General features: G+C 47.2%; 2 protein-coding genes across 6 annotated transcripts in view; both read left to right on the forward strand.

Moving 5' to 3' along the window:
- The first annotated feature begins 1,016 nt into the window (after positions 1–1,016).
- Positions 1,017–6,260, forward strand: ing3 (inhibitor of growth family, member 3). Of its 2 annotated transcripts, XM_049007422.1 has the most exons (12): positions 1,017–1,176; positions 1,319–1,390; positions 1,894–1,994; positions 2,789–2,854; positions 3,417–3,513; positions 3,794–3,865; positions 3,958–4,074; positions 4,195–4,358; positions 4,441–4,631; positions 5,041–5,230; positions 5,330–5,368; positions 5,519–6,260. In XM_049007422.1, the coding sequence occupies exons 1-12, from the start codon at positions 1,149–1,151 to the stop codon at positions 5,633–5,635; spliced, it is 1,254 nt and encodes a 417-aa protein (XP_048863379.1). In that variant the 5' UTR covers positions 1,017–1,148; the 3' UTR covers positions 5,636–6,260. The 2 variants fall into 2 exon arrangements, with proteins under 2 accessions (XP_048863379.1, XP_048863380.1); XM_049007423.1 differs by lacking the exons at positions 1,017–1,176; positions 1,319–1,390 and adding an exon at positions 1,398–1,717.
- A 416-nt stretch (positions 6,261–6,676) lies between these two features.
- The window catches only part of cped1 (cadherin-like and PC-esterase domain containing 1), a 45,293-nt gene continuing 25,932 nt past the window's right edge, over positions 6,677–26,037 (forward strand). The window contains exons 1-12 of one of the 4 annotated variants that reach the window (XM_049007415.1): positions 8,028–8,163; positions 10,280–11,159; positions 16,465–16,651; positions 18,882–18,976; positions 19,454–19,535; positions 20,583–20,667; positions 21,058–21,211; positions 23,414–23,547; positions 24,004–24,076; positions 24,850–25,011; positions 25,202–25,306; positions 25,872–26,032. In XM_049007415.1, the coding sequence (XP_048863372.1) occupies positions 16,519–16,651; positions 18,882–18,976; positions 19,454–19,535; positions 20,583–20,667; positions 21,058–21,211; positions 23,414–23,547; positions 24,004–24,076; positions 24,850–25,011; positions 25,202–25,306; positions 25,872–26,032 (1,184 nt within the window). In that variant the 5' untranslated portion in view covers positions 8,028–8,163; positions 10,280–11,159; positions 16,465–16,518. Of the gene's footprint in view, positions 8,164–10,279; positions 11,160–16,464; positions 16,652–18,881; positions 18,977–19,453; positions 19,536–20,582; positions 20,668–21,057; positions 21,212–23,413; positions 23,548–24,003; positions 24,077–24,849; positions 25,012–25,201; positions 25,307–25,871; positions 26,033–26,037 lie in introns of all 4 variants that reach the window. The other 3 variants (XM_049007417.1, XM_049007414.1, XM_049007413.1) reach the window with 3 other exon arrangements.

Here is a 26,037-nt window from a genome sequence, read left to right on the forward strand (position 1 = left end):
GCATCCCATCCATGACGTCCGCGCCTCACCCTGGATTGGATAAGTGGCTCGAGAGGACAGATGAATGCAAAACGTTTGCTTGCATGAGCTGGAAGGATGCTTATAGGCTGCTGTGCGGTTCTTTGCCAATTGTCACAGATAGTTAGGTCCATGTGTGTTGATTTTCTGTAACAAATGGTTGTGCTTTGGCAATGGTGGTGCACAGAAAATGATGATGTATTTAAAAAACAATGATTATTAATATAAAAATCCTAAACTCTTAATCCTAAACCTTACTCATACTCCAAAATAGGACAGGGTAGTAATTCTATATTAATACGAGCTTGACTGAATATGACTAACAGGTAATAATTTTAAACAAAAATGAAATATATAGTACTGAGAATTAAAGCAAACACTTCCAGTCAAAAAAATAATTTTATAAAGATTTAAAAGGACATATTTTATCGCCAAGGCCACCGGAGGTCGTCGCTACTCAGAAGTTACGTGGGAGTGTTATGTAGTGCCTGGGAAATTGACCGTAACATATTAAAATAATAAGGTGATGATAGAGTAATGATACAGTGAAAGATATTTTATAGGCTTATAGAACTACCTTATGGCACTCCAAGACCAAATCCCACATTCCAACAGTTTCCTTATTTTACTTCCTGACTGCATATTATGTCTTTTCACGAGAAATGAACAGTTCTGCGAGACCTTTTAAGATAGGTAAATTTATTTTGCGTTTCTAGCTAAAAATTCATTAAATGCCTGATCCAGCGCCTCATAGTAGGTAAATGCTGAAAACTACGTTGGCTCGTTACATGTAAAACAAAGAGCTAAATTTAATACTGAGGTGACGATCAATCGTCTAATCATAAGTGACTTGGTTATATTTTATTCAGAATCGCATTACGTTAAGAACACTGGTGACGAAACGCGTCAACGTCGGACTACAATAACCGACGTGCCCTTCACTCGCGATCAAAACAATGACGCAACTCAAAAACCCATCCAATCAAACGTCGACTTAGGGAATACGTCAGACTCAATGACCTCAGTAAGAAAAATAGCTAGCTTTTTCCTTGAGCCTCAGCGGCAGACGGCGCCATATTGAAAGACTGGTATTCTTTTAATAAACGTCTAAAAAAATTTAAAAAGCCAAAATGCTCTACTTAGAGGACTACTTGGAAAGTGAGTATGGCGTTATCGCTTAATTTCGGCCGTGGTTTTGATGATATAGCCAGCTGGGTTTCCAGTATCGGGACCCCCCGATTTTGGTTTAGCTTACTTGGCTAATGGTTTCTGTCCCCCCTCCCCCCTTCCCCGTTGCCAGTGATCGAGCAGCTACCCATGGATCTGCGCGACAGGTTTACGGAAATGAGAGAGATGGACCTGCAAGTTCAGAGTACGCGCTGCCGCAACGTGACCGCGTCCCACAGCGCTGCCTCGGCCAAACCCGGCGGCGCTCGAACGCGCCGACATGTGCCTCAAATCGGGCGTTTTATTTCACCACCGGGGCGTTGGTCGGCCAAAAAAAAAAAGTTATCGGGATAGATTATATTTTTCAGTGATGTCGCTGCGTTGTATGTTAAATGCACATTTAGGTTGGAATAGCGGGGTCGTCATTTTCCCGAAAACGCCGTATGATGTAAAAGGCTTGTAACAACTTGGTTATTAAAATGTCATACAGACATCCGTATTAGTACAAGTAACGTGAACGGCAGTACTGGAAGTAGGTGACCCTCTGATATTCAGAATTTTAACTTGATGTAATTGGTATACAGTAACTATGTGTCAAAGCGGTAAACATTATAAGCATTAAAAGATCACATCAGTTTATTAACATCCCATGAGAGACACGCCGCCGATTGCCCTCTAACGTTTTTATTTTTACTTTTCACCCCTCAGACGCCATGGACCAGCTTGAGCAACGTGTCAATGAGTTTTTTATCAATGCGAAAAAGAACAAACCCGAATGGAGGGAAGAACAGATGGAGGTGATAAAGAAGGTATGGGACATTGCTAGCGCTGTTAAACCTTGTGACATGAATCCCTCTGTGCTGCCTGGTTGCCATGTTATTGGGGATTTTCTGTTGTGGCGGCCATCGCAATGGTAAGTGGATCTGTGGGTTAGGACGCTGTGCCTGTGATCAGTTGGTTGTCAGTTCGAATCCCAGGGTTGGCAGGATAGTTTCACAGATTGGCCCCTGAGCAAGGCCCTTAACCCTTAAGTGATTCAGGGGCTGTATGACCCCGCTTTCTCAATTGCGTGTCATTATAGGTAAATACCTCTCGTAAATAAATGAAATGTTAGTGGTCATGGGTAGTATATCAATCCAACCTTTTTGTCATTGTGTGGATTACAAGTACAAGGCCAACGAAATGCATCTAATCAGATGTAGATCAAATATTTACGGATGCAATAAGTTATACATAAATTATGGATGTATGTGTAAATTATGGTTCTGTGCAAAATATGCATTAGGTAGTATGTAGCATAATGTTCAGATAGGTAATATGACAAGATGCAGTGAATCTGATGCCTCTCATAAGTGTTGAACTGCCCACAGGGCAGTACGTTGTATGAAATTTTGACAGACAATGTTGAAGCAAGGAGCCACTGAACAATCTGAGCGGCTGAAAGTGTCTGTCAGTTCTCACTGCCTCTTCCAGCATCTTCAGCTGGACAGCTGGATTCTAACTCTTACCTAGTCGTAGTGTACAGGAGTTCATGTCTTTGTGTGCCACATTTAAGTCCCGAAACCATTTACATAATAACCTTTCGTTCCTTTGCCTTCTGTAGGACTATTACAAGGCCTTGGAAGATGCAGATGAAAAGGTCCAGTTAGCCAATCAGATTTATGACTTAGTAAGTACAATAATTGCAATATTTTATGTGAAGTTTGCATTACAGGGCACTCAGAACATAATACTCAAATTTGTTACGAACTGGTTTATTAGGTGGTAAATTGTAGTGAATGCTGTGTACTTTTGGAGTCTGGCACAGAATCAATAGAGTAAACTAACTTGTTTATGTTCATTAGTGGTAGTGATGAAATTAAATTAGTCAGTTTGCCCTATTGGTCAAGTTAAGGTGGTGTTTGTGTACTTCAAGGATATTGCTCAAGTGATTGTGGTGAACAGGTATATGAGGTTGAAATAAAGTTGCCTTTCCATGAAAATTCCACCAGATGGCGTTAATGCCTCATCCAAAAAAATCTTCCAATGTAAGTTAGACTGCTGAAGTTTAAATGATTAGGTGTAGTTCATGAGCATTTCTTTGAATTGTGTGATTATTATATTTATTGATGCTGATCGTTAGCAAGGTCGTTTGTGACAAAGCGCTCTATTAGAGCCTTGTGAATATGGGATGTAGCGTCGCCGTGGGTGACAGATTCCGCATGTAGCTAACATGGGTTCCGTGTGACCAGGTGGATCGCCACCTCAGGAAGCTGGACCAGGAGCTGGCCAAGTTCAAGATGGAGCTAGAGGCTGACAACGCTGGCATCACAGAGATTCTCGAGAGGCGTGAGTGTCCCACCCACACCGACGAAATGCGGAACAGGCCATCTGAGCGTCGACTGACTGATTAACATGACATGCTTCTTTGGCCTTCCCCGCTGTCATCAATTTTCCATACAAAATGTTCTCTCTCCGTTTTCTCTGTGCCTTAAGCGTAAGAAGTTCTGTGATCCATTAATCAGCCTTCCACAATAGCTGTGTGCTCCCATCCGCAGTTCCTTATTTGAAGTCGTTTTTCCACCGGTGGCCACGTGCTAATTTGTTCCGTTTTGTGTGGCGGGGTCAGGTTCCCTGGAGATGGACAGCCCATCTCAGCCTGTGAATAACCACCACGCTCACTCGCACACCACCGTGGAAAGTAAGCTTGGCTCTGGGCTCTCCTCCGCCTTCGTGTCCAGGGAGTTCCACTGTCGTGGTATTTCCTCACCGCTGTCTCACCTCCGTCCCCAGAGAGGAAATATACGACTCCAGCGCACCACACCACCGAGCACGTCCCCGAGAAGAAGTTCAAGTCTGAGGCCCTTCTGTCCACCCTCACGTCCGACGCATCGAAGGAGAACACGCCAGGTGAGGCACGGGACCCACTCCAACATGCGTCCAAGAAGCCACACGAATTCCGCTTCCTGCAGAGAGATGATGTAAGTTCCCCCAAAAACACACAGTGAAATGTCGGCCATGTTTGTACAGGGTGCCGGAACAGCAGCTTGTCCTCTGCCTCCAACAACGCCTACAACGTGAATTCATCCCAGTCCCTCACCTCCTACAACTTGAGCTCCCTGCCCGTGGGGGCAGGGGCTGGGGCGGGCGCCATCACCATGGCAGCAGCCCAGGCCGTGCAGGCCACTGCCCAGGTAAGGAACCCTTCTGCCACTGCGTGTATGCCGCAGAGGATGCCAGTGCCCCGCATGAGCGCCGCCCTCCTGTTCGTTTCAGATGAAGGAGGGCCGCCGGACCTCCAGCCTGAAAGCCAGCTTCGAGGCCATTAAGAACAACGACTTCCAGCTGAGCCGCGAGTTCTCCCTGTCCCGCGAGTCGTCGGGGTTCTCCTCGTCGGCGCTGGCCTCCACACTCACACAGACCCTGGCCCCCACGTCCTCAGACTCCCGGGGGGGGCGCAAGTCCAAGTAAGAGCAGAACCGGGCATCCCAACACAGAGGAGCTCCATGTTTCTCGCCAGGGTTTACATAACAAGCAAATATCTCACTATGTGACCACCAAAGTGGACAGTTCAAGTTCGGAAAGCAAAAATCCAGTCCAGTATTCTGCTTCAGTCAACCAGTTTAGCCTATAGAGTCTCATTCACAGAGTTGTCAACTGGTTGGTTGGAACAAAATCTTGGTCTGGATTTGTACTTTGTGGACCTGAACTTTCCACCTCTAATAAATACCTTTTGTATCATCACCATCATCATTATGATATGTTGAGTATTACTATGTGCATTATATTTTGATGACCCCTTCACTGAGGTGAGATCTTGGAGAGACTCAGGAATGTAATTGAGAAAGTGTTTCACAGCGTTTTTATTTGTTCCAGGAACAACACAAAGTCTTCAAATCACCAGTCCTCTTCCTCGTCCTCGTCTTCCTCCCTCTCGTCGTGCTCCTCTAACTCCGCCCTGGCCCAGGAGCTGCAGCAGGTGTCGGCCCTGCCAGAGTCTGAGGCCAACAGCCAGGTGGACTGGACATATGACCCCAATGAGCCCCGCTACTGCATATGCAACCAGGTGGGCTCTCCCTCGTCCTTCCACATCTGCGTTTTGTCATCCCTTTTCTTTTAAAAAAAAAATATATATATATATTAAAGTAATATCTCTGGTTGTCAGGTGTCCTACGGAGAGATGGTGGGATGTGACAATCAGGACGTGAGTATCTTTATTTCTTTTTAAGGCCTGTCAAATGGAGGGAAGATAGTCCTCAGTACAGCCCATCTCGGGATTATGTTAGACCTGTGTTCGTCTGCTTGGCTTGGAGGTTAAAGTAGGGTTTTGCGTTTGTATATGTGTGTGTCACAGTGCCCCATCGAGTGGTTCCACTACGGCTGTGTGGGTCTGACAGAAGCCCCCAAAGGCAAGTGGTACTGTCCCCAGTGTACAGCTGCCATGAAGAGGAGGGGCAGCCGGCACAAATAAGGCCAGAAGCCATGATGACGGCTTCTCCTGGATCATCCATGGCGCGCTACCAGAATCGCCCTCCTCTTTTCAGCCAACTTGGTCAAAGGCAGCCCCAGAATTCTGGCGTGGGGAGGGTGACTTTATCCGCTGTCTGTACACAGTTAAGCAGCTCCTTCTTTGTGTGTTTTGTGTAAAAGAATCGTAAGAGCTATTGCGCATCTTCCATTAAAAAAAATTTTCAAGAGTATTAGACCCTCAAAACTCATAGCTGAATCATTCCAGTCTGTTCCTCAAGCGGACTGAACGGGCCAAGTCCTGGCCCTCACCACCCCACCCCACCCCCCCACGTGTCTTAACCACGTATCCTGGACAGCTCATTGGAAGAGAACAAGGATCAGCTAACGATGTTCGTCGGAAATGTCCGAGGTTGGGCAGAATGGACGATGATCTGAGCGACCTTGTCTCGAGATTAACCCGCCGATTTTTAAAGCCGTCTGCATTTGCCATGTAAAATGTATGAACAAAGTCAGTACTCTAGTTTCTGTGTGTCTGTTATACTGGTCTGTCCTCTGAAAATGGTGTACAGTTTTCCCAGAAATGTGTAGAAAAGAAATCAAATAAAATGATCAAATTCTTTTGATAATCCCCTGTTTCAGTTCCCTTGATGACTTCAAAGTACAGTGTTTTTTCTGGTTTCTTTCATGCTAAATGCTGGCTGGCTGCTTTAATATAGGCTAATGGTTAAAACGGGTTTATAGAGTGGTACTTCAATAAACGCGTATGTGCGTTTTCACAAGCCCCCTTTTAAGTATTTTATTGCTTTAAAAAGGTATTAAGAAATAACCTGTACAAGTACTTTTCGTCGTTTTCTAACTGACACCTTGAAATGTGAGTTGTGTATCGTTCGAGGGTCGATAGGGCGTGTCGATTTTAACGTTTCTATTTACGTGCTATTCAGTAACTCGTAAACATCGTAAAATCCAACTGCAAATTACTTAATGATATTAATCGTTTGATTTAACATGTGTAACTGGTGAGATGAGGGGCAGATATAGTTTAAGTGTGGGGACGCTACACAGCCTGCATAGCGAGCATTGAAGAGTACAGGGTGTACGACGCTTTAACGTCACACTTCACTTTCATACGTCACTGCCTGAAAATACATCTGAAAACGTGGAATGTAAACGGGACTGGCGGACGTCTGTCATGTTTTCATCACTTCATCGGATTCTGTGCTTAAAACTTCCTAAATTATATGAGAAATACCCTTGGATTCAAAATAATTTCATCAGGGGAAATGCGTACGAATAGTTGTACTTTAGATATAATCTAAAGAATATACAGCCTACGTATAACTGCAAAAAATGACGAAGATTAAGGAGCAGCGTGCATGTGGGTGTAATTACCTGTGAAGGCAGGCTGAGAAATTCCTCTTAGTATAAGAATATGTTGTGTTCATGTATTAAAATGATCCCGATCTATCAGAAATAACTGGAGAAGTCGGACTAAAACAGCGCGAAATGTGGTCAGCATCTTATTTTAAACGCCACTACGAAAAAAAACTGAGAAAGGAGAAGCAGCCCTTTCGCAAGTTAGGAGCCTATTTCTCACTCTAAGTGCCTCATTTGGAGGGGGGCATTTTACGGGGAAGCGGATACCTACCGGTGGCCAGAGGAAGTCAGCATTTACTCTTTCAGGATTAACAGTTACCAGGTGGGCTGACTTTCCCAAAGTGCGCTTTATTCTATGGTTTATAGCGGAGCAGTGGAGCCCCTCTGGGAAGAGGCACAAGTTCTGCATGGGAGGAATAAATGACATTTTAAAGACCAGTTTCGGACGATCCAAAGCCGTGGGTCTGCAGTCTGCTGAGAAAAAAAGGCGAGCGATCAAATGCAGATTTGAGGTTTCCTTCTACAAATGGTTATAATCGACACGGAGTTTAACTTCTGCTGAAGCTGAGGGGGGAGAAAAAACTCGTGCATATCTCTGGTGCGGTATAAAGGACTCCGTGTTTACATAGCGGCGCACATGAACTTCTACAAGCAGCAGAATTTCTCCCTTTAAGAAGTGGGTGTTGCTTGTTCATATGCGCAACTTACCCTAAACCAGAAAACGAGACACTTCACTAACTTTGGGATTAACTTTTTAACTTTTGAAGATAATCAAGGCAGTTCTGCATGTACTGCGCGCTCCCGCAGCGTCTCTTTCATCCCGATGTCCCGCTTCATGCGTGATAACGTGATGCTCCAGCGGAGTAAATACTTGTAATGGCATGCGTGGTGCTCCCTGTCATCGGGGCGGCCGGGGAAGCGGGAATGGTCTTCCTACGGCTCTGGGCGCTGCGTCGGCGGTACTGCCCGCGTCCGGTGCTGCTCTCAGGTGTGCTGATATGCCTCGTCTACCAAACGCTGGTTGTCGCCCGGAGCCGCTTCCTGAGCTGCCCGCCGCACCGGGGCGACAAGCCGACTGTGGCGGCGGACGTGCGCTTCGACGAGCCGCTTCTGAAACAGCCGGAGCCTCTAGAATCTGCTCAAAACCAGTCAGACGTGAGTGAAATTTTTATAAGATGTTTGCCTTTCGCCTGCTTTGGACAACACGATGGGAATGATGTCAGTGATTTTAAAGTGTAATATCCTACTTTAGGAATGTTACACGAATATTTTTAATGATAGTCATGTGGAAGTATATACTTTTCATCCGTGTGTATTAATTGCGTACTCACTAATTTACTTTAAAGCCTTGTAGTTATTCAACAGATGTCTGGCCAGTGATCTGTATAAATGATATATGAAGTGCGTCGGTATAAATACGCAGAAAGCTTTTCTAGTAGATGACAGATTGGACGGCGGACTGCGCTGCACGTTTCTATAGTAAATGAGCTGATTTCGGTGGGTTGTGCTACTGGAAGATGGTTTCCTATGGGATGTTAGAAGTTAAGATAAAAAGCGGGGGTTTCCCTTGAGTACGGCTTAGAGAAGCATTTTCAAGGTTAAGCGTGGTTCTAAGTGCAAAGATGCATTTTTCGCCGAAATCACGGTGGAGGGTTTTTATAACCTCTCCTCATCATTAAAGTTTTTACTGATGCTTATGCGTATGGAGTTCTACATCCATGCATTTATCCCTCAAGGGTCTAGCAATTGTACCATTATGCGTAGGTAAATGTACCTTTTAAGGTACAGAAATGGACTCTGAGGAACATTTCTGCACCTTAAATTAGACTAAAAGGGACATTTACCTACAGCTATAGGGTACAGTTGGCCGGTTCTTTAGAGTACAGCCCCAGTGACAAGCAAAGGTACAGACTGATATTCGTTTTTTTTCTGAGAGTGTGGTGTTTGAGGTGGCGGAATATGCTGCTCTCAGCCGGTGGTCCTGGACCCAAGCTCTGGCTCAAATTAAACAGCTCTCCGCCGAAACATCACCTTTTAATGGCTCTGTGAATGTATCTTGTGCCGGACCTCAGACAGTGTAAACGCTGGTTCGCTTTGCTGCGGTGCCCGATGGTCTCTGAGTGACTTCATCACAAGTTACACTGTCTAATAGGCAGTACAATGTCTTTTATGTCTGACTGTGAGCTTTTGTATCCGAAACCATTCTCCTTGGGGCAGGTTTCTCATTTTTTCTCATGTTCTTTTACTTTTCGGTTTTCAGTACTTACAGTCTGTAATTTACTTTTTATACTGCAGCATAGGTGGTGTTGGGAACGTTTTATTCCCCCAGGCGTCTTCAGGACATTTGATAACATTGACATTCTGATTATGTCTGTTTTCTGTGCCAATGATCCGGCTAGCAGATCTATGAAACCATAAAGGCATCGGATGCATTTTGATGCAGGTAACATACGTATAGTCGGTGCTAGCAGGCAAAAACCAAAAACCGGTCCACATTATATTTAGTGAGTCAGAATTTTTAAATTTGAGACAAAATTCAAGTCACCATCTTTGATGGTTTTTTGAGATCCGGGCTTATTTTGGTGCCTAGTTTATTGAGTTTTTTTTTATAGTTTACTAAGATAAAATGAAGTGTGAAATTGACAGATATTTTTGGTTCCGTTGAAAGTTAATTCCTGTTCAGTTTTTCAAAGAAGTAATGAGATGTTGGGGCGGCAGGGTGGTGCAGTGGTTAGCACTGTTGCCTCATACCTCTGGGACCCGGGTTCGAGTCTCTGCCTGGGTCACATGTGTGAGGAGTTTGCATGTTCTCCCCATGTAGTCCTCCAGGTACTCCGGTTTCCCCCCACAGTCCAAAAACATGCTGAGGCTAATTGGAGTTCCTAAATTGCCAGTAGGTGTGCTTGTGTGTGTGAGTGTGCCCTGCGATGGGCTGGCATCTCATCCTGGGTTGTTCCCTGCCTCGTGCCCATTGCTTCCGGGATAGACTATGGGCCCCGCGACCCAGTAGGGTAAGCGGTTTGGAAGATGGATGGATGGATAATGAGACATTGACATTGGTTGACGACAAGTAAAAATATCAGTTATTTAGATTTTTAAATGTGACATTTATGGACAGAGAAATAAATTAGAATCTGAAGTTTTTCAGTTTTCACACTTCCTATCATTACACTTAACTGCTGGGACCTGACTAAACAGTGTCTAGAGAGCGGCAGACCTAACAGTGTTCGCATCGTGGGCCTTGATCTTGATGTCATTCCATCCCGTCCAGGTCATACCCCAGCCTTACGCCCTGCAATGGACCTGCATCAGACCTTCACAGAATCTGAGGTCCTCACAGCATTTCAGAGACTCTTTTTTTTGTAGGCATGTCTTCTGTGAGACAGTGATGGCAGAACAAACGTTTGGATGGTTCCTGATCCGGGGGATGGTCTTGTTAGCAGCACATCGGTCTTACAAGCTAAGTGCAGGCGTCATCTCAGCATGAGGACGACAGGATCGATTTGCTTGTTGCATCACAGGTGCAGAAATGTTCCTACAAGTGGGCTACCTGCCCAGGGCCAGGAGATTTACTACAAGGCCCAAGGGAACCCAAAGAACAAGCTCTGTTTTCATGACATGTTACAGAAATCGATGAAGAAGCCCCGCCCCCATTTCTCCACATTGGTTGGGGGGAGTTGGGGGTACGTGTCTGGAGCGTACACAATGCCTCCCAAAGCGTCAGCAGTCGTGTCACTGAAAAGTGACGACCCCACAGAGTCAGACGTTCCTCAGCCGCACAGGATGGGAGTTCACGGCCGCCAACTTGCTCCTCACGGGTGTCTGGCGCTTAGGACCTCTCTCCATTATGGGCGGTAATGAAGAGGGATGCCGATGCCCTCGCCTGTCGGGACGGGGTGAAATCCATCGCCTCCCGCGTGCCAAGAATGAAAAGTGCTCTGTTTTTTTTTCTTGGATTTTATGACTCTGCGAGGTCAACGTGATTTGTCACTCTGACGACAGGTTCACGAAAATCATGTTCAGTTAATAAAACTGTATGGAGATTGCCTTTATGACTGATGCCGTGTCGTAAAGCTACATTTTATCTGCAGTAATGTACAAAAATATGAAGACCAGAGACACCCAGGGCATTCTGCCTGCTCTCTGTCAAGGTAAATGTGAAATGGGCTTTTCCATTCGGGTCGTTTATCCTGTATATATTACCCAGTAGCTTCATCAATCTTGTGCTACTCCCTGGCTAGATGAGATGTGTGTTTTGGGAGCAGAGTGTCCGTGTCCCTGTGCATTTGCCTGTAGACCCACATGCCTGCCAGGCCACGACTGGCACTGGGGGGAGGAGGACTGGACCGTGATGTCACCGTGGGAAAAAGGCGAGGAGACCTTATCAGGGAACGGAGCCAGAGGATGGTGTATATCAGCCCTTTCTGCTTTCCTGGCCGACGTACAGAGAGTTATAAAACTTTGTGACAATTGTGGAATGTTTTTTTTTTTTGGGGGGGGGGGGGGGGGGGGCAGGAGACCTGTTGTCTACTGTGAGAGCTGTGGACATTGGGCTTTCAGGCTTTGGGAGTCCAAGGACTCGTCCCACACTTTGTGTCAGCCAACACTGATAGCTGCATGTGGCGTGTTGTTCCAGCACTCCATGGGGGCACTCATTTAAGAATTAAAAAGCGGGACACTCGGGTGGGGGCAAAGCTTGAAATTTTGGGAGCCTTGGTAAAATGTCACCTTGGACTCCCTCATTTTATGATTGCATAGCTTGTGTAATAAAGAACCTCTGTAAAGCCCCCCCCCCAAATCTGCCAGGGCACCTATGCCCCTACTGTGCCCCTTTATGTGGCACGGCCAGCATTGCTGTCCTGGGCCGTTTTGGCCCCCTGTCATGGCGCATTCCTTTGTTTGTGGGTAGGAGTGTCCCCCTGCAAAAACATTACTACACCATGGCCACGTTTCGCTTTTGTGTGATCCAAGGATCCTTAGTTTTGTGACCCCGCCCATTTCCAAGGAACGGCCAATTAGAACGTTTGTGGAAACTTGGCGAGAGTCATCTCTTTCATCATGGAACAGATATAAATTACTGGTAGATCTCCTGGTGAAGTATTCTCAGAGCATTCTCGTGGAGCTGTTCTAAACCACCGCTGGCTTTAGTCAATATTATTACATTCTTTATCTACATAAACTACTTTCATTTGAAATTTTGTTGAAATTTTCTTCTTGCTTTTCTTGGCAATTCATTAGCTTGCTTCCAAATGTCATCCTCCCCAACATTTGTACTTTTGTTTTAACCACTTAAATGTCCGAGAATATGTGTATGAATCGGGATCTCTCTTTCAGAAGACATAACTATAGTCGCCATCCCTAACGGGCGTGCCCCGAATGCCGAATGTGAGCTTCTTAATGCAGGAAGCCGCTCCAATTTAAGGCCTAAGCGCAGCCACACCCAAAACAGCATCCAACGGCACGCAGTCACGTGACCCGACAGACGCGGAAAATTCATTCCTGTGCAAAGTAGCGGTAACTCTGTTTAGTTTGATGAAGTTGTCTTGCTCTAATCAACAAAGCAGACATTTAGTGCCTGGAAAATGATTTGGTTAAGAGGGTGTAGGTTTATGGGGTATGAAAATATGCAGCTGTTTGAAGATGGATTCAGATATTTTTACGCTAAGTAATTTTAGCACTTCCTACCGATTAGATGCTGATACGGGCCTGGCTACGTTGACAGCGCCTATGTTTGTCCTGCGTCTGGCTTTTTTTTTGTTTGTTTTGCTTGCACCACCATCCCATCTGAGATGGAGAAGATGCGGTGCCAAGTCTTTCACCAGTTACCAAGCAAAGACGCAGCTCTGCATGAACAAGCATTCGGCGCCTGGGGGCCTTTTCAGCCCCGTTGTGAATGGCCACAAAACCCTGGAGCCGAGATCCTCTCCAAGTCATTCCGGAACAATCGGCCTCTCTTTCGCCACACCTCCGGCTTCATTCTCCCACGTTCGCCGCTTCAAGTGACTAGAGTTGTGAATCAAATATTTCAGGACTGACTCATGTGCCCGTGAAGCCCGGGATGTGAAAAGGTTGAGGTGTCCACTGTATCCGGAAGCGTCCGTGACATGTCCCACCTCTGTATCTCTTCCAGCCAAACATCTTCTTGCCCATGTATTCCGATCAGAGTCACAGGGGGTCTGGACTCTATCCCAGGCAGCGCAGGGCACAAGGCTGGGGTACGACCTGGGCGGGATGCTGGTCCATTGCAGGGCACAAGGCTGGGGTACGACCTGGGCGGGATGCTGGTCCATTGCAGGGCACAAGGCTGGGGTACGACCTGGGCGGGATGCAGGTCCATTGCAGGGCGTAAGGCTGGGGTACGACCTGGGCGGGATGCAGGTCCATTGCAAGGCGTAAGGCTGGGGTACGACCTGGGCGGGATGCAGGTCCATTGCAAGGCGTAAGGCTGGGGTACGACCTGGGCGGGATGCAGGTCCATTGCAGGGCACAAGGCTGGGGTACAACCTGGGCGGGATGCAGGTCCATTGCAGGGCGTAAGACTGGGGTACGACCTAGACGGGATTGCGTGAAACTCCACACACACAGACCCAAACCCCCAACCTGGTGAGACCAGCATGGTGGCCCATCTCAGTCTTTGTGGGTTATTAAATATAATCATGTAGAACAGAAGAGGGACTGCAAATTATAAAATAGTGGTCTAATTTTTTTACACTAGTTTAGCGTTTAAAATAGTCTATCTGAGTGACATGTCTGGGCAAAAATAGATCCTCGATACTTGACACTTTTTCTTATATTTATGTGAATGTGTCAAGGAGCAGAGAGACGTCGAAAGCAGTACAGGGTTTCAGTGAGGGCTGTTAAGCAATCAGAAACGTTTCAGGAACGTTCCTGAAACGTCCTATTGATTGGTGATGTCCCTGCCACACTGGAGTCTCCACGGGTCGTGCTGCTCGTCTAGGCTGCTGAGTCGCCTCTCTGAGGCCGGTCAGCATGGATAGTGCTGCCAGCAGGCCGTACCGCTCCTACAGGCTATTGCTAAGAGCGCCCCCCCCCCCATCACATGGTCAGAATTCTGCCACGGAGTCGCCGCGTGCCTGAGGCCATCGCTCAGACACTTTTATAAGGTTCACCGAAACGCTGTTTTCCAGAACCTTCCCGGTGGTCTGCCTGCTGGGGACAGTGGGTGGGCTGGTAGGGAGTAGGATTCCTCTCTATTCCGGAGACATCTGCCTATCCTGGGAAGGCCACAGACAAGATCACTTCTGGTGCTGGGGGGTGGGGGATGTTAAAGATAGTAGTCTTATTTATAACAAAGTCAATGTGGTGTTCAGTAGCACAGCAGATGGTCACCATCAAAAGATGACGGGTCATGAGACTGTACTGCCTCTCCTGCAGGCATTGTGTGTCTGTTCCTGCTTAGAAAATCACAATAGTAATAGCCAGTGATTTTATGGAAGTGAATTTAAAAATAGCTGGGCCCAGTCCAGTGTGCGTAGTTGTATGAAGAACATATTCCTCAGGGTTCCTTTTAAGCTACGAATCCTACCCCTCCCTGAAGGATGAATGCAACCCCCCCACCTCCATGGCTCTGCCCTCACAGGGGGGGGCATTTCCCAAAATCAGTTGCGTGGTTCCAACTATGTAAGCTGCTAACTTGATTGTTGTCACGGTGTCTGCGGCTCTGGGCCACGTGCCCATCAATCCCCTCCTCCTCTGCCGCTGCCTCCCTACCCCCCCCCCCCGTAGCTCCAGCCAGGACAGGAAGTCTTAAATTTTCCACCCTCTCCGGAAAAGGTGTGCCCCCCATCACACCCGATGCTCCCCGAGAGGAGGACATTTTGTTCTGGCGTCAGTCTGAAACAGAACCGACCACTAGGATTAAATAGTAATATGGAACTGACAACGGTAACCTTAGTAACACATTATATTTTCAAAATTGATTTAACTACTAAATGTATTATCTTTTTAATATCAGTCCCATCCAATAACATGGTAGGTTCAGTACCTGTTGTTCTTTTCATTCTGTATTTGACTCTACTTGATCACATCTGGTTTGCTTTAAGCAGAACACTGGACTGAACGCCAGAATCCTTCCTTAACAGCGTAATGCAAAAGCCGGCCTGCTTTCATCTGGAATTTTCCAAGGAAAAATTAGATGTACAACAGAATGACATGTTTGCGATTGAAAACCAGGAAGAACTGGACTGTTCTGGAACTACAGCCATCCGAGTCTCCCAGATGGAAATACTTACTGGCACTGGGGGGGGGGGGGGGTGTTGAATTTGAGCACAGAGTTTTTTACAGTGGCATAGACAGCAGCTTGTTTGGGTAGCAGCTATTTTATTAACTTCTTTTCCAGCAAAAACTATTCGCAGGATTCATTCTGGCACCACCTCTCTCTCTCTCTCTCTCTCTCGCTCTCTCTCTCACCCTCTTTCAGTTGGGAAGCTGGGAATCAGCTCATTACTGCATATACATGTGCCTGTGTTTTGCAATACAAAGTCAATGAGAAAACCAGAGCGAGGAGGGCTATGCAGCTTTATTACGCAGGGCTGTGTGACTCCTCTCTATGAGTAATAAAACAAAATATACAACAGTGATCAAGGGCACTGAGTTTCAAAATGGCCTGTGGATGTTTTTAACATTGGGGCATTTCAGTACCACAGTACTGCAGTGTTAAGGAGCAGTACAGGGTTTTCCTGTCCAGTACAGATATGATACGTCAGGGGGAGAAGCTATGTTTATCTAGGGATGTTATAGGGAGGGGGCTAGAGTTGTTTGTTTTTGGTAGGGGAACACGGGAAGTGGGAGGGAGTCAGGTTTCGTGACCCAGCGTCCAGGGCCTTCGCGTAGCGCTAACCGGATTAGCGCTGCCATGACCTGTCGTCTCCGCACAGGCTCTGCGTGACGGGTCCCCTAGAGAGATTGTTTCTAAGGCTGCGTGAGACCCGATTTAATGACCCCCCCCCCTTCCTGCCCGGCTCCGAGTTGCGGCCGGACAGGGCTCCTTTTGAGGCTCTGTCAGGGTTAATCATCATTAAGGTTTGAGCCCGCAGGGGCCCCGTTTGCGGGGCTTTTGCCGATTATCGTGTCGCCCTGCCGCGGAAGGGCCCATGAAGCGTGAACGGCCAGTGTTTATGTCTCCCTGGTAATGCGCTCAATTTATGACCATTTGAGGTAGGATTATTTTGTTTTCGAGTTTCACTGTAGGGGGAGGGGGGCGGGGAGATAAAATGGCTGCCAGGGGGCAGGAGGGGGGGGGTCACGTCCAAAGTTAAATTATGGCAGTTACCTTCATTAAGAAATCGCCATTCAGAGACGAGACGGGCTCCGAATTGAGATGGACGATTGGTGCTTCATGGCCGTCCTCCATTAGGCAGCAGGTTGGGCGGGGATGGGAATGTCAGTACGTTTGTCATCGTGCCAAAGTCACATTACAGCATTGCGCTCTTGCAGGAGGATGTGGCCCAGCAGAACCAGGCCGAATGGGCCGGCAGGGTGGTGCTGCTGATGGGCCAGCATCGAGCCGCCGACACCGAGGTCCAGCTCTACCAACGAGTCCTGCAGCGGCTCGGGTACATGGTCAGCATGGCCCGCTACGCAGAGACCAGCGCCACACTGCGCCAGGACGATGGCCGGCCAGGTAATGCCATATCCATCCATCCATCCATTCATTTTCCATTCCAGTTCAAGGTTGCAGTTGGTCACAGGCAAGGGAGATACTAGGGCCGCAGTGCACTAACGCCGCCCTTCATTACTGCGGCGTGTGAGCACTGAGGCCGCAGTGCACTAACGCCGCCCTTCATTACTGCGCCCTGTGAGCACTGAGGCCGCAGTGCACTAACGCCGCCCTTCATTACTGCGCCCTGTGAGCACTGAGGCCGCAGTGCACTAACGCCGCCCTTCATTACTGCGCCCTGTGAGCACTGAGGCCGCAGTGCACTAACGCCGCCCTTCATTACTGCGCCCTGTGAGCACTGAGGCCGCAGTGCACTAACGCCGCCCTTCATTACTGCGCCCTGTGAGCACTGAGGCCGCAGTGCACTAACGCCGCCCTTCATTACTGCGCCCTGTGAGCACTGAGGCCGCAGTGCACTAACGCCGCCCTTCATTACTGCGCCGTGTGAGCACTGAGGCCGCAGTGCACTAACGCCGCCCTTCATTACTGCGCCGTGTGAGCACTGAGGCCGCAGTGCACTAACGCCGTCCCACATTACTGCACTGTATGAGGCCGCAGTGCATAAACGGCATTACTGCACCATGTATGCTTTGCCATTTTCCATGTGGCTCCATGTCTCATTTGGTGCCTGGAGCAGGTGGCCACACTGGCGTATTTTAACTTTTTCGTGAGTAGCATGAAAGCTCAGGACTCACAGCTGCCATTGCATCCCGCCGTCCACATGGAAACAGGGGGTGAGGGGGTCTTGGGAAGGGTCACCAGGCAAACAGGCGCACTCTTAACGATTCCACCAGGCCGGTGATAGAGCAACAAGGAGTCTGAAAGAAGAGGAGGAAGCACATTAAGCATGTCTGTTTATTCCCCATCCTGCAGAGCTGTTCAGTCAGTCGAGATTAAAAACACAAGGTTGGGTTGCCATTTATAGTAAAAAATAAAACATACTCTTAGATTTTTGATCTCCTGAACCACCCCACTCCCAGTGCTGTCGCTGCAGCTGTGTGGTCGTCCTCAACAACCCCCATCACCCCCCCTGCCCCCCACCCCACACTTGAGGTGGAGGGTCACCCCCGACTTCAAAAGACCCCTAGCAATCACCTGTTGAGCACACTGGTCACGTGTTTATGACCTTCACGTGGCCTGCCCCCCCCCCCCATAAAAAAAACCTTTTATAGCACTGTGGGTCTTTGTTTAGCCAGGTCTGAAATGCTCGTATTCTTAAACGAGCAAAGGTGCTCGGCCACAACAGCGATGTCTGCTCACTTACTGTGAGCTATATTTTATTGAGCTACAAAAATAACATGTTTCCCTCTTCAGAAGAGGCTCAATCAGGCCCAGTATCAGCAGGCGAGACACGCAGGGTCTCGGCTCAGGTCATTTGGTGGAGGGGGTGTAATGGAAACGGTTTTTATCTTCAGTCGCGGACCTGATGGCCTGAGAGCCTCGCAACATCAAAAACAGAGACAAAGTCAGAGAATCCGCCGTGGAATCCTCCACGTGGGCTGTAACTCTCTCTGGCTGGGGGTGATTTGACTGGCACGGTAGGTAGGCAGCCCCCCCCCCCCCCCCGTACCCATGCTTCCGGCCGGCCCACCTAAGGAGGAGGCCGCGTCCAGCTGAGTACGAGGCCCTGCAGGCCCAAAATCACCGCTCTCCTTCCCTGGGTGTTTCTGGAACAATCACAAGCAGATGTTTTCTCCTCTGTGGCTGGGCGTGGAGGCCAGAGAGAAACTCCCTCCGCTTTCGTCCTCGACCTCTTCATGAAAAAGCACTTTTTTGAAATTTCTTGTTAAATTAGGTTTTCAGTTTGTCTTGTTTGTGAGTTTTTTCCCTGTTCCTGCTTCCAATTATCTGTCACAGAAGTTTTACTTTAAAAAGTCTTTAAAGTGACTTTAATTATAGGGCTTCTGCCCCAACACATGCGACAGTTAAAATATTTGCTCTTACTGATTACAGTACAATTCACATACATTCTGTTCACTATTTAATCTTCAGACTCTTAGCAGTTACAGTCATAAAAAAAAACGTCATTATTCATATCATCCATTTTTTGTAACTTTTAATCTCTGTGATTTATGTTTAAAATGTATAATAAACATTTAAAAAGCCTTTGGTCTTACGACTAAACACTGCCAGTAGGCTTGTATAATTTACATCTTGGACCATCAGTCCCACTCTCCCGCTGTCCCTCTCTCAGGTAGCGATACCTGGGCCGTCCTGATTTGCCTTCGAGGGTCAGAAAAGAGCTGCTTGAAAAAGATGAATTCTTACCATCTTCAGGCTCATCAGCGGGTGAGTACCTACATTTGGAACTAAGTCCATATTAATAACAATTATTATTTGGCTCTGGGGACAGGGGACATTGTGTAGCGCTAACCGCTAAATGCTTGGGATCTGCCCACTTGTCTGGCTGCTTTCTGGCGCGCCGTTGAAATTAGATCAGCTGCATTCTTCAGGGAAAAAAAAACACATATTTTTAGAAGCTGGGCTACAGATGTATCCACTTTGATTAGAGAGAAAACATTCCCGTCCCTCCAAATGCATACGCCCTGCTCACGCGGGGCAAATCCCGCAAAAGCGATACCCGGGAAATATCAGACGTGTTTAGAAACGAGCGCTAAAATTTACCAGCACGGTGCTGATTTTTGTCTCTTTTCCGCGATCGATCTCTTTGAACTTATTGTTTGAGCTGAAGCGTGCTGCTATTTCAGAACCCCGGCTCGTTTCGGCCCCCAAACCCGCCACTAATGCCACCGCTTTTTCCCGCAGGTGAACATGATCCCCACCCTCTCTCAGGCTTTCTCGAGTGCAGGTGGCATCTGCCGCTTCCAAGCCCACAGTCTGCTGTCAGGTACCCTTCTCCCTTCTCTTCGCTGCGCCCCCCACTCACAAAACGTTTGCAGATCCCCGGCACAAGGCTGTCAAATGCTCATTTTTTAAAGTTAATACCAAAGATGGCCATGAGGCTTTCCCTGTACGTTCGTTTCCACAAACTCTAAAGGGCAGACGATCATTAATATAGGATTACCTGTACCTTAAATAATAAACGGAATCATTTGACTAAATGAACAACAGTGTAAGGTATTTTAATAAGTATTTTATATTTTGAATAAGTACACTCAGTTTCATGTTACTTAAATACTCTTCGTATGAATGAACACGCTGTGTCTTTGTAGATTATTCGATTATGCTTTATTCTAAAACATTGTCTTTGGGCCTGAAATAGGTCTCATAATTGGATGACGGACTGCCTGCACTTTGGCCGGCCTCCCTTCCCGATGTTTATACTGCTGCTTGGGGTGCAGTTCACAGAGATCGTCGTTTAAATGGTGTCCCCTCACTAAATCGTGCCCTTTGTGCCGAGTCAGTGAGTCTGACGGAGGTTTACAGTGCAGCTTTTGTGGGGGGGAGGTCTGGCGTATCTGGAAAAGCAGGGATCACTTGCTATCCCGGTGCAGCCGGCAATTTCTAGTGTTATTTTCGTCGTGTCGGTTACTTTGAGATGTAGTGGATTAATTACAGGTTCTCGCATTAGTGTCAGTCATGGGGAAATTCATAAAAGTGAAAGATGTTTGTGATTAAAATAGCTGCATGTTGATTTTTATAGGTTTCACTCGTGCCGAAGCTCAGAGGTGGAGAGGTCACTTAGGTGCTTTACGAGAATGATGTTTCCATTACCCCCAGGGTGAAGGACCACTCCATCACTGGGCTTGGCTTCCTAATTCCAGTGTGACACAGGGTGATGGGGTGTGATATGGGTCCTTGTGCAGCTTTGGCATGGTGACATCGGATAAAAATGGTTTTACCCATAATCCTGCAGATGTGAGAGTCCGTCTGGCATCTTGTTCTTTCAGGGCGAAATTCCTGTCTATTTCTGCTGTGTCATGTACCATTTCAGGGCTGTCGATTCCCATAATTCCCTCTGCCTGTGGACCCTTGAACAGCCCATTGGGAAACTTGGACCCTGCAGCTACAGACGGCTGGTCAGTCTGAAAGAAACTTAAGCCTAAACTCTAACATGTGACGTACATGCTAACATGTGACAAGAAATGTTTTTTAATTCACAGTGGAAATCAACCAAGCGCTTTGTGAATGGGTTTCTATTCATTTAATACATCGAGATATTTGATATTGTTGAAAATCATCACCAAGTTTGATTTAATGCTTTAAAGTACAGAGTATCCCATAATTTTCTATATGCCTGTTGATGCCACAGATGAAACCTTGCAGTGAAAGTGAGAATTATGAGAGATTTGATGCTGCACTTCGTCGTGTGCTGATTGGCTTGTAGACCCAGTAGCGTGGATTTCTCCTGTGTGACTGGCTCCCAGCTCGTCACCTGACACACTGAGTCCAATCCATCTCCTCCACAGGCCCGCGTCAGGCCCCACCCCTCCGGCGAGTCGGGCGTTCTTCGCCACAGTGTCAGTCTACGTGCTCGTCACCTCAGCCTCCCCCCTGGCAGCCTTCCTGCACACCACCGGCCTGGTCAGACCCAGGATCTCGGCCTACAGCCAGGCAGCCCAGGTAAACAGCCTGGTCAAGCAAATGGGAAGGAGCGGCACTGTGCTCAACACAGGAGCCGGGGGTGGTAGAGAGTTCCAGAACATGATCGGATGGAATCCTTTTTATACATTTTTCATTTGTACTATGATGATAAATTTCATATATTTCCGGGGGGGCATGGTGGTACAATGGTTAGCACTGGGGGCAGCATGGTGATGCAGTGATTAGCACTGTTGCCTCACACCTCTGGGACCCGGGTTCGAGTCTCCACCTGGGTCACATGTGTGCGGAGTTTGCATGTTCTCCCCATGTCATCGTGGGGTTTCCTCCAGGTACTCCGGTTTCCCCCCACAGTCCAAAAACATGCTGAGGCTAATTGGAGTTGCTAAATTGCCCATAGGAGTGCATGTGAGAGTGAATGGTGTGTGAGTGTGCCCTGCGATGGGCTGGCCCCCCATCCTGGGTTGTTCCCTGCCTCGTGCCCATTGCTTCTGGGATAGGCTCCGGACCCCCAGCAACCCAGTAGGATAAGCGGTTTGGAAAATGAATGGATGGATCATATACTTCCATTTCCAATAGAGGGAGTGTGCGGTTCAGTGGGTTGGGACGCTGTGCCTGTGTTTGGAAGGCTACTGGTTTAAATTCCAGAATGATTTCTCCGTTGGGCCCCCAATAGATAAAAGCATCTGCTATGGGAAAATTTGGATCCTTACCTGCCAGTGGTGAAGGAGAATGTTCTACCACATCCCAAAAAGGGGCCAAGCAGCTTTGCTGGATATTGTTTTGCAGACCAAGCTGAAAGGCTGTGGGAGAAACGCCAGACCGCCTTTGGTTTTATAGATTTAAGTTCCAATTGCTTAAACTCCGGTATGCGCCGTATTCAGTTGTCAGAACCCGCGTCTCTGCGGTCGCCTTCCTCTTAGACCATACGGCAAGAATCACAGGATTGGCGGCCGGTCTCAGACGCCAGAGCAGCGAACAGGCTTCGCAAAAGTACAGCCCTTTAAGTTTGAAGTGGAAAAGTTGGATAGTGGGAAGGTAATTAAAAGACATGGGCAAGGGCCGAGCTGCTGCCCGTTACAGATCCCGTGACCAGAGTGACAGCCAGTCGCCTCCGGTGCGTACAGAAAAGTCCCATAATGTCTCTCTGTTTCTGAGAGAAACTGACCTTATCTTGACCCGGAGCAACAATGCTGCGAAGTAGGGATGTTGGCACAAAGAAAGCATCTCATTCGGCCAACGCAGACAGTGTTTATATCAGAATCTGCTCCCTGCTGGTAAGAATGCGGCATTGGCACACAAGCCAGGCAAAAGCATAAGCTGTAAACTCTGTATCACAATCCTGCCACAATTAAACTAATTTTAGGGTTTGGAGAGACTGGTGCAAGGCAGGGTGTAGCCAGGAAAAAATGTTGAATATCCTCCCTGAAACAAAATCAGCATCGTGCTTCTAAAATATGACTTAATTAATGCAGGCATATGCAAAAATTACAGTTTCAATTTAGCATCGTCATTTGTTATTATGCTTTGAATCTGCTGAATAAAAGTTCAGTGAGGAGTTATTTAGACTGGAGATGGTTTCTGTAGTCTAAAGCCCCTAGAAATGTAATAGTGCTACACAGTGTCACCTTGTGGTATGTTTTAAAATGACAGGCAAATAACAAAACGGGGTGGTACAGTGGATAGCATTTTGTTGCTATTTTGTAGCATATTGGTACAAACAGGAGAGATACATAGAGTTTGCATGGAGTTTCCTCCAGGGACTCATGCAGTTTTTCTAACTGTAATCTAACTGGTTCCCGCTCCCCTCCCCCGACCCCAAGCCTGACTAGGATAAAATCTTGAAAGATGGATGGAACGATACATTTTAACAGTTGAAATGTTAATTAGCCTCCAAAAAAAAACCTGAAAATTTAGTTTTATTAATGATGACAACCAAGGACACTTTTCACCATTTAGAAAAAGTGTTTTCCAGAAGTGCTTGCGACTGAATAGTGTCGGCTTTGTGGTCGAATAATTCACTTTGTAAAACAAAGCATTAATAAAACTGTTAAAATATTCATAGTACTCAGTTTTTTTCTTCCCAGTCAGGAACACTTTGCCTCTGTTGCCTTGGAGACTCACAGAAAGTGCATTTGCCTGTGCTGTACTCTGGAATACCCTGAAAAATACACCCTGCATTACATGCAGTGTGAGACTCTCCTTCCATCTCCTGCTTCTCAGCTCCACACGTTCTTCCTGGAACAGCTGGGCCCTGACACGTACCTCCAGCCCCTGGAGAGCATGAGGGAAGCCATAGCTGCGGTGCTGCTGTCTGCGGCCATGAGCAGCGACGACCAACGTCCAGCCCAGGCCAGGTCAGCCACAGCCCTCGGTGACCTTTGACCCCCCGTGACTCTAGCAGGCCGGAGCCCACCGTGTTCGGCAGCTCATTGTACCCTAGAGACAGATCCCAGAAGCCGATACAGGTGCCACATGGTCACCTGTCATTGTAGAAGAGAGACCTCATCTGGAAAGGAGTGGTAGTGTTCATAAAAATAAACATTACTTTTTAATGCTAAAAACATTAACTATACTGCTTTGTTTAGATTTTTTTGAATATCTGTCCTTCTGTCTTCTAACCACCTATCTGGTACGAGGAAAGGGGGGGGGGGGGCGGGTGACGTGGGAAGGACATGCAGACTCATTCAGACAGAGACTCAGGATTCGAACCCGCAACCCTGGAGGTGCGATGCAGGGTTAAGGTTAGCTGATGCTGCTGCGCTTTTGATTCGCTCCCAGTTTCTTGCTGTTTCCCGGCGTTTCCCACTCAGGTGTGAGCTCTGCTACCAGCTGCTGACCTTCACACTGCGATACAGTGGTTCCGTTCAGCCCGAAATCGTCAAGGTGAGACCCGGGACTCCCCGGTTCTCCTGGGGCGGTTTCAGGGGTTTGGGGTTTTTTCTTTTTACCCTCCTGTTTATTTGGCTCCTCAGCTAAAATGTAACTTCCGGAGGACGGTGATTTGGGGGCTTGTACAAGACGGGGTGTCAAACACCCCCCCCAAAGTCCATCCCCCACACACCCCCAGACATGTATACATACACATATCACACACATGCTGACGTTTATACAAACTCGTATGTGGACACACATCTGCAGACAAACCTGTTCGTTTGAGCACTTCACAGCTACAGCAGCTGAGCGGTAAAACCTGAACCATCAGCTTATGTAACACAAACAGGAAAGAACCATATAATTTACAGACCCGTCTGCCTCTACCCAGCTTCTCTGTTTCAGTCTTTTCGGCTTTTCTATATATTATTTCTATATTTCTATATATTCTATATATATATAAGTATATAAGTTTTTGTGCTATGTTACAATTTTCAAGATTTTCAATGGAAGATTTTTAATTAGAACTTTAATATAATAATAATAACTTTAAAATTCTTTTTGTACTAGGATATGCAAAGTAAAATGAAAGCTGAAATGCCCAAAAGAATTTGACTTGGTTTTGTCCAATGCGTTTTCTGTTTTTCCTGCAATGAACTGAATGATCTCCTTAAAACTCCCTGGTGTGTAATATTGTCCTGCCAGAAGGGGGCAGCATGCAACCGGATTTTATCCTTAGCAAGTCATCTTGCTGGGTCTCACGAGTCTGCGGTTTCGTCTTCCAGGTGCAAGCAGAGCTGCACTTTGACGATCTGAAGGACCCTGGTTTTGATGGTCAAATACTCAAGGAGTTCATTCTCGAGGACACGCTCAACTTCCTGTTGTCGACACGTGACAGGAGCCTGACATCTTTCCCAGAGTGCATAGCGGCCATAGTCAGAGAAAAGGTTTTGCTCCTTTGTGAAATACATTCATGGTTACGGCTCGTTTGCAGCAGAAGGCTGCGGATTCTGAGATGCGCTGTGGTGACCTGAGTGAGGCAGGCGCCAGCGTGGCGCTGCACCCCTGTGATGGACAGATTGTGGACATAAGGTTGTCAGCTGGAGTGATGGATCATGTGTCATCTTGTCTTGACAGTACAGTGGCTGTGAAGGGACATACAGCAATTGTCTGCCTTACAAGGAGAAGCTTGTTCTCCTCCAGTTTGTCAGCCAGCTCCAGTCGCTGGGACCCTTTGACGTGGTAAATGCTCCTTTTACTATATAATCTTGGAGGTTTTTTTCAGTCAGACTGCTGCTGTGGTTCCCCATTGCTGTGTATGTGAGTGTAAGACACAATCTGTAAGCATTTTGCAATGTTCTGTGTTCGCTTATTGTGTCGTTCTGCACTGCGAAGTCTCTGTGCCTCTATTTCCAGCTTTTGGACAGTGGAAAAATGACTCAATCTGTGCTCACTGTCCTGACTGTGCTTCATTCTTCATTTAGCACCGACTGTGTTTTTAATGTATGCTGGCAGTGTTATTACTGTATGCTGTTTGTCTCTCTGCACTGACTGTTTATTTTTATGTTATCTGGCTGTGTTTGTTCTGTGTTTCTCTCTATGCTCTGACTCTCTCCTTGTGCTGACTGTGTTTTTCTCTGTGCATTGACTGTGTTTTTCTCTGTGCTCACTGTGTTATCTCTTGTCCTCTGACTGTCTTCCTCTCTGTTCTCTGACTTTCTTTTTCTACTGACTATGCTATGTTTTTCTTTGTGTGCTGTCTGTGCTTCTCTCTGTGCATTGACTGTGTTTCTTGCTGTGCTGGCAGCTCTACCCTGCAGCCTCCCCAGCACTCACCAGTCTCCAAGCCCACCTTGACCAAAGGTTCTACGGTGAGGAGCGATCGCAGAAGCGGAGCCGCCTGGTGGCGCTGTTGAATCAGATTCGCTCCCTCCTGTATACATCAGAGACCCTGAAGCAGCCCAAGAGGTGAG

This window comes from Brienomyrus brachyistius, chromosome 3, assembly GCF_023856365.1.
Source record: "Brienomyrus brachyistius isolate T26 chromosome 3, BBRACH_0.4, whole genome shotgun sequence".
Lineage (NCBI taxonomy): Eukaryota > Metazoa > Chordata > Actinopteri > Osteoglossiformes > Mormyridae > Brienomyrus > Brienomyrus brachyistius.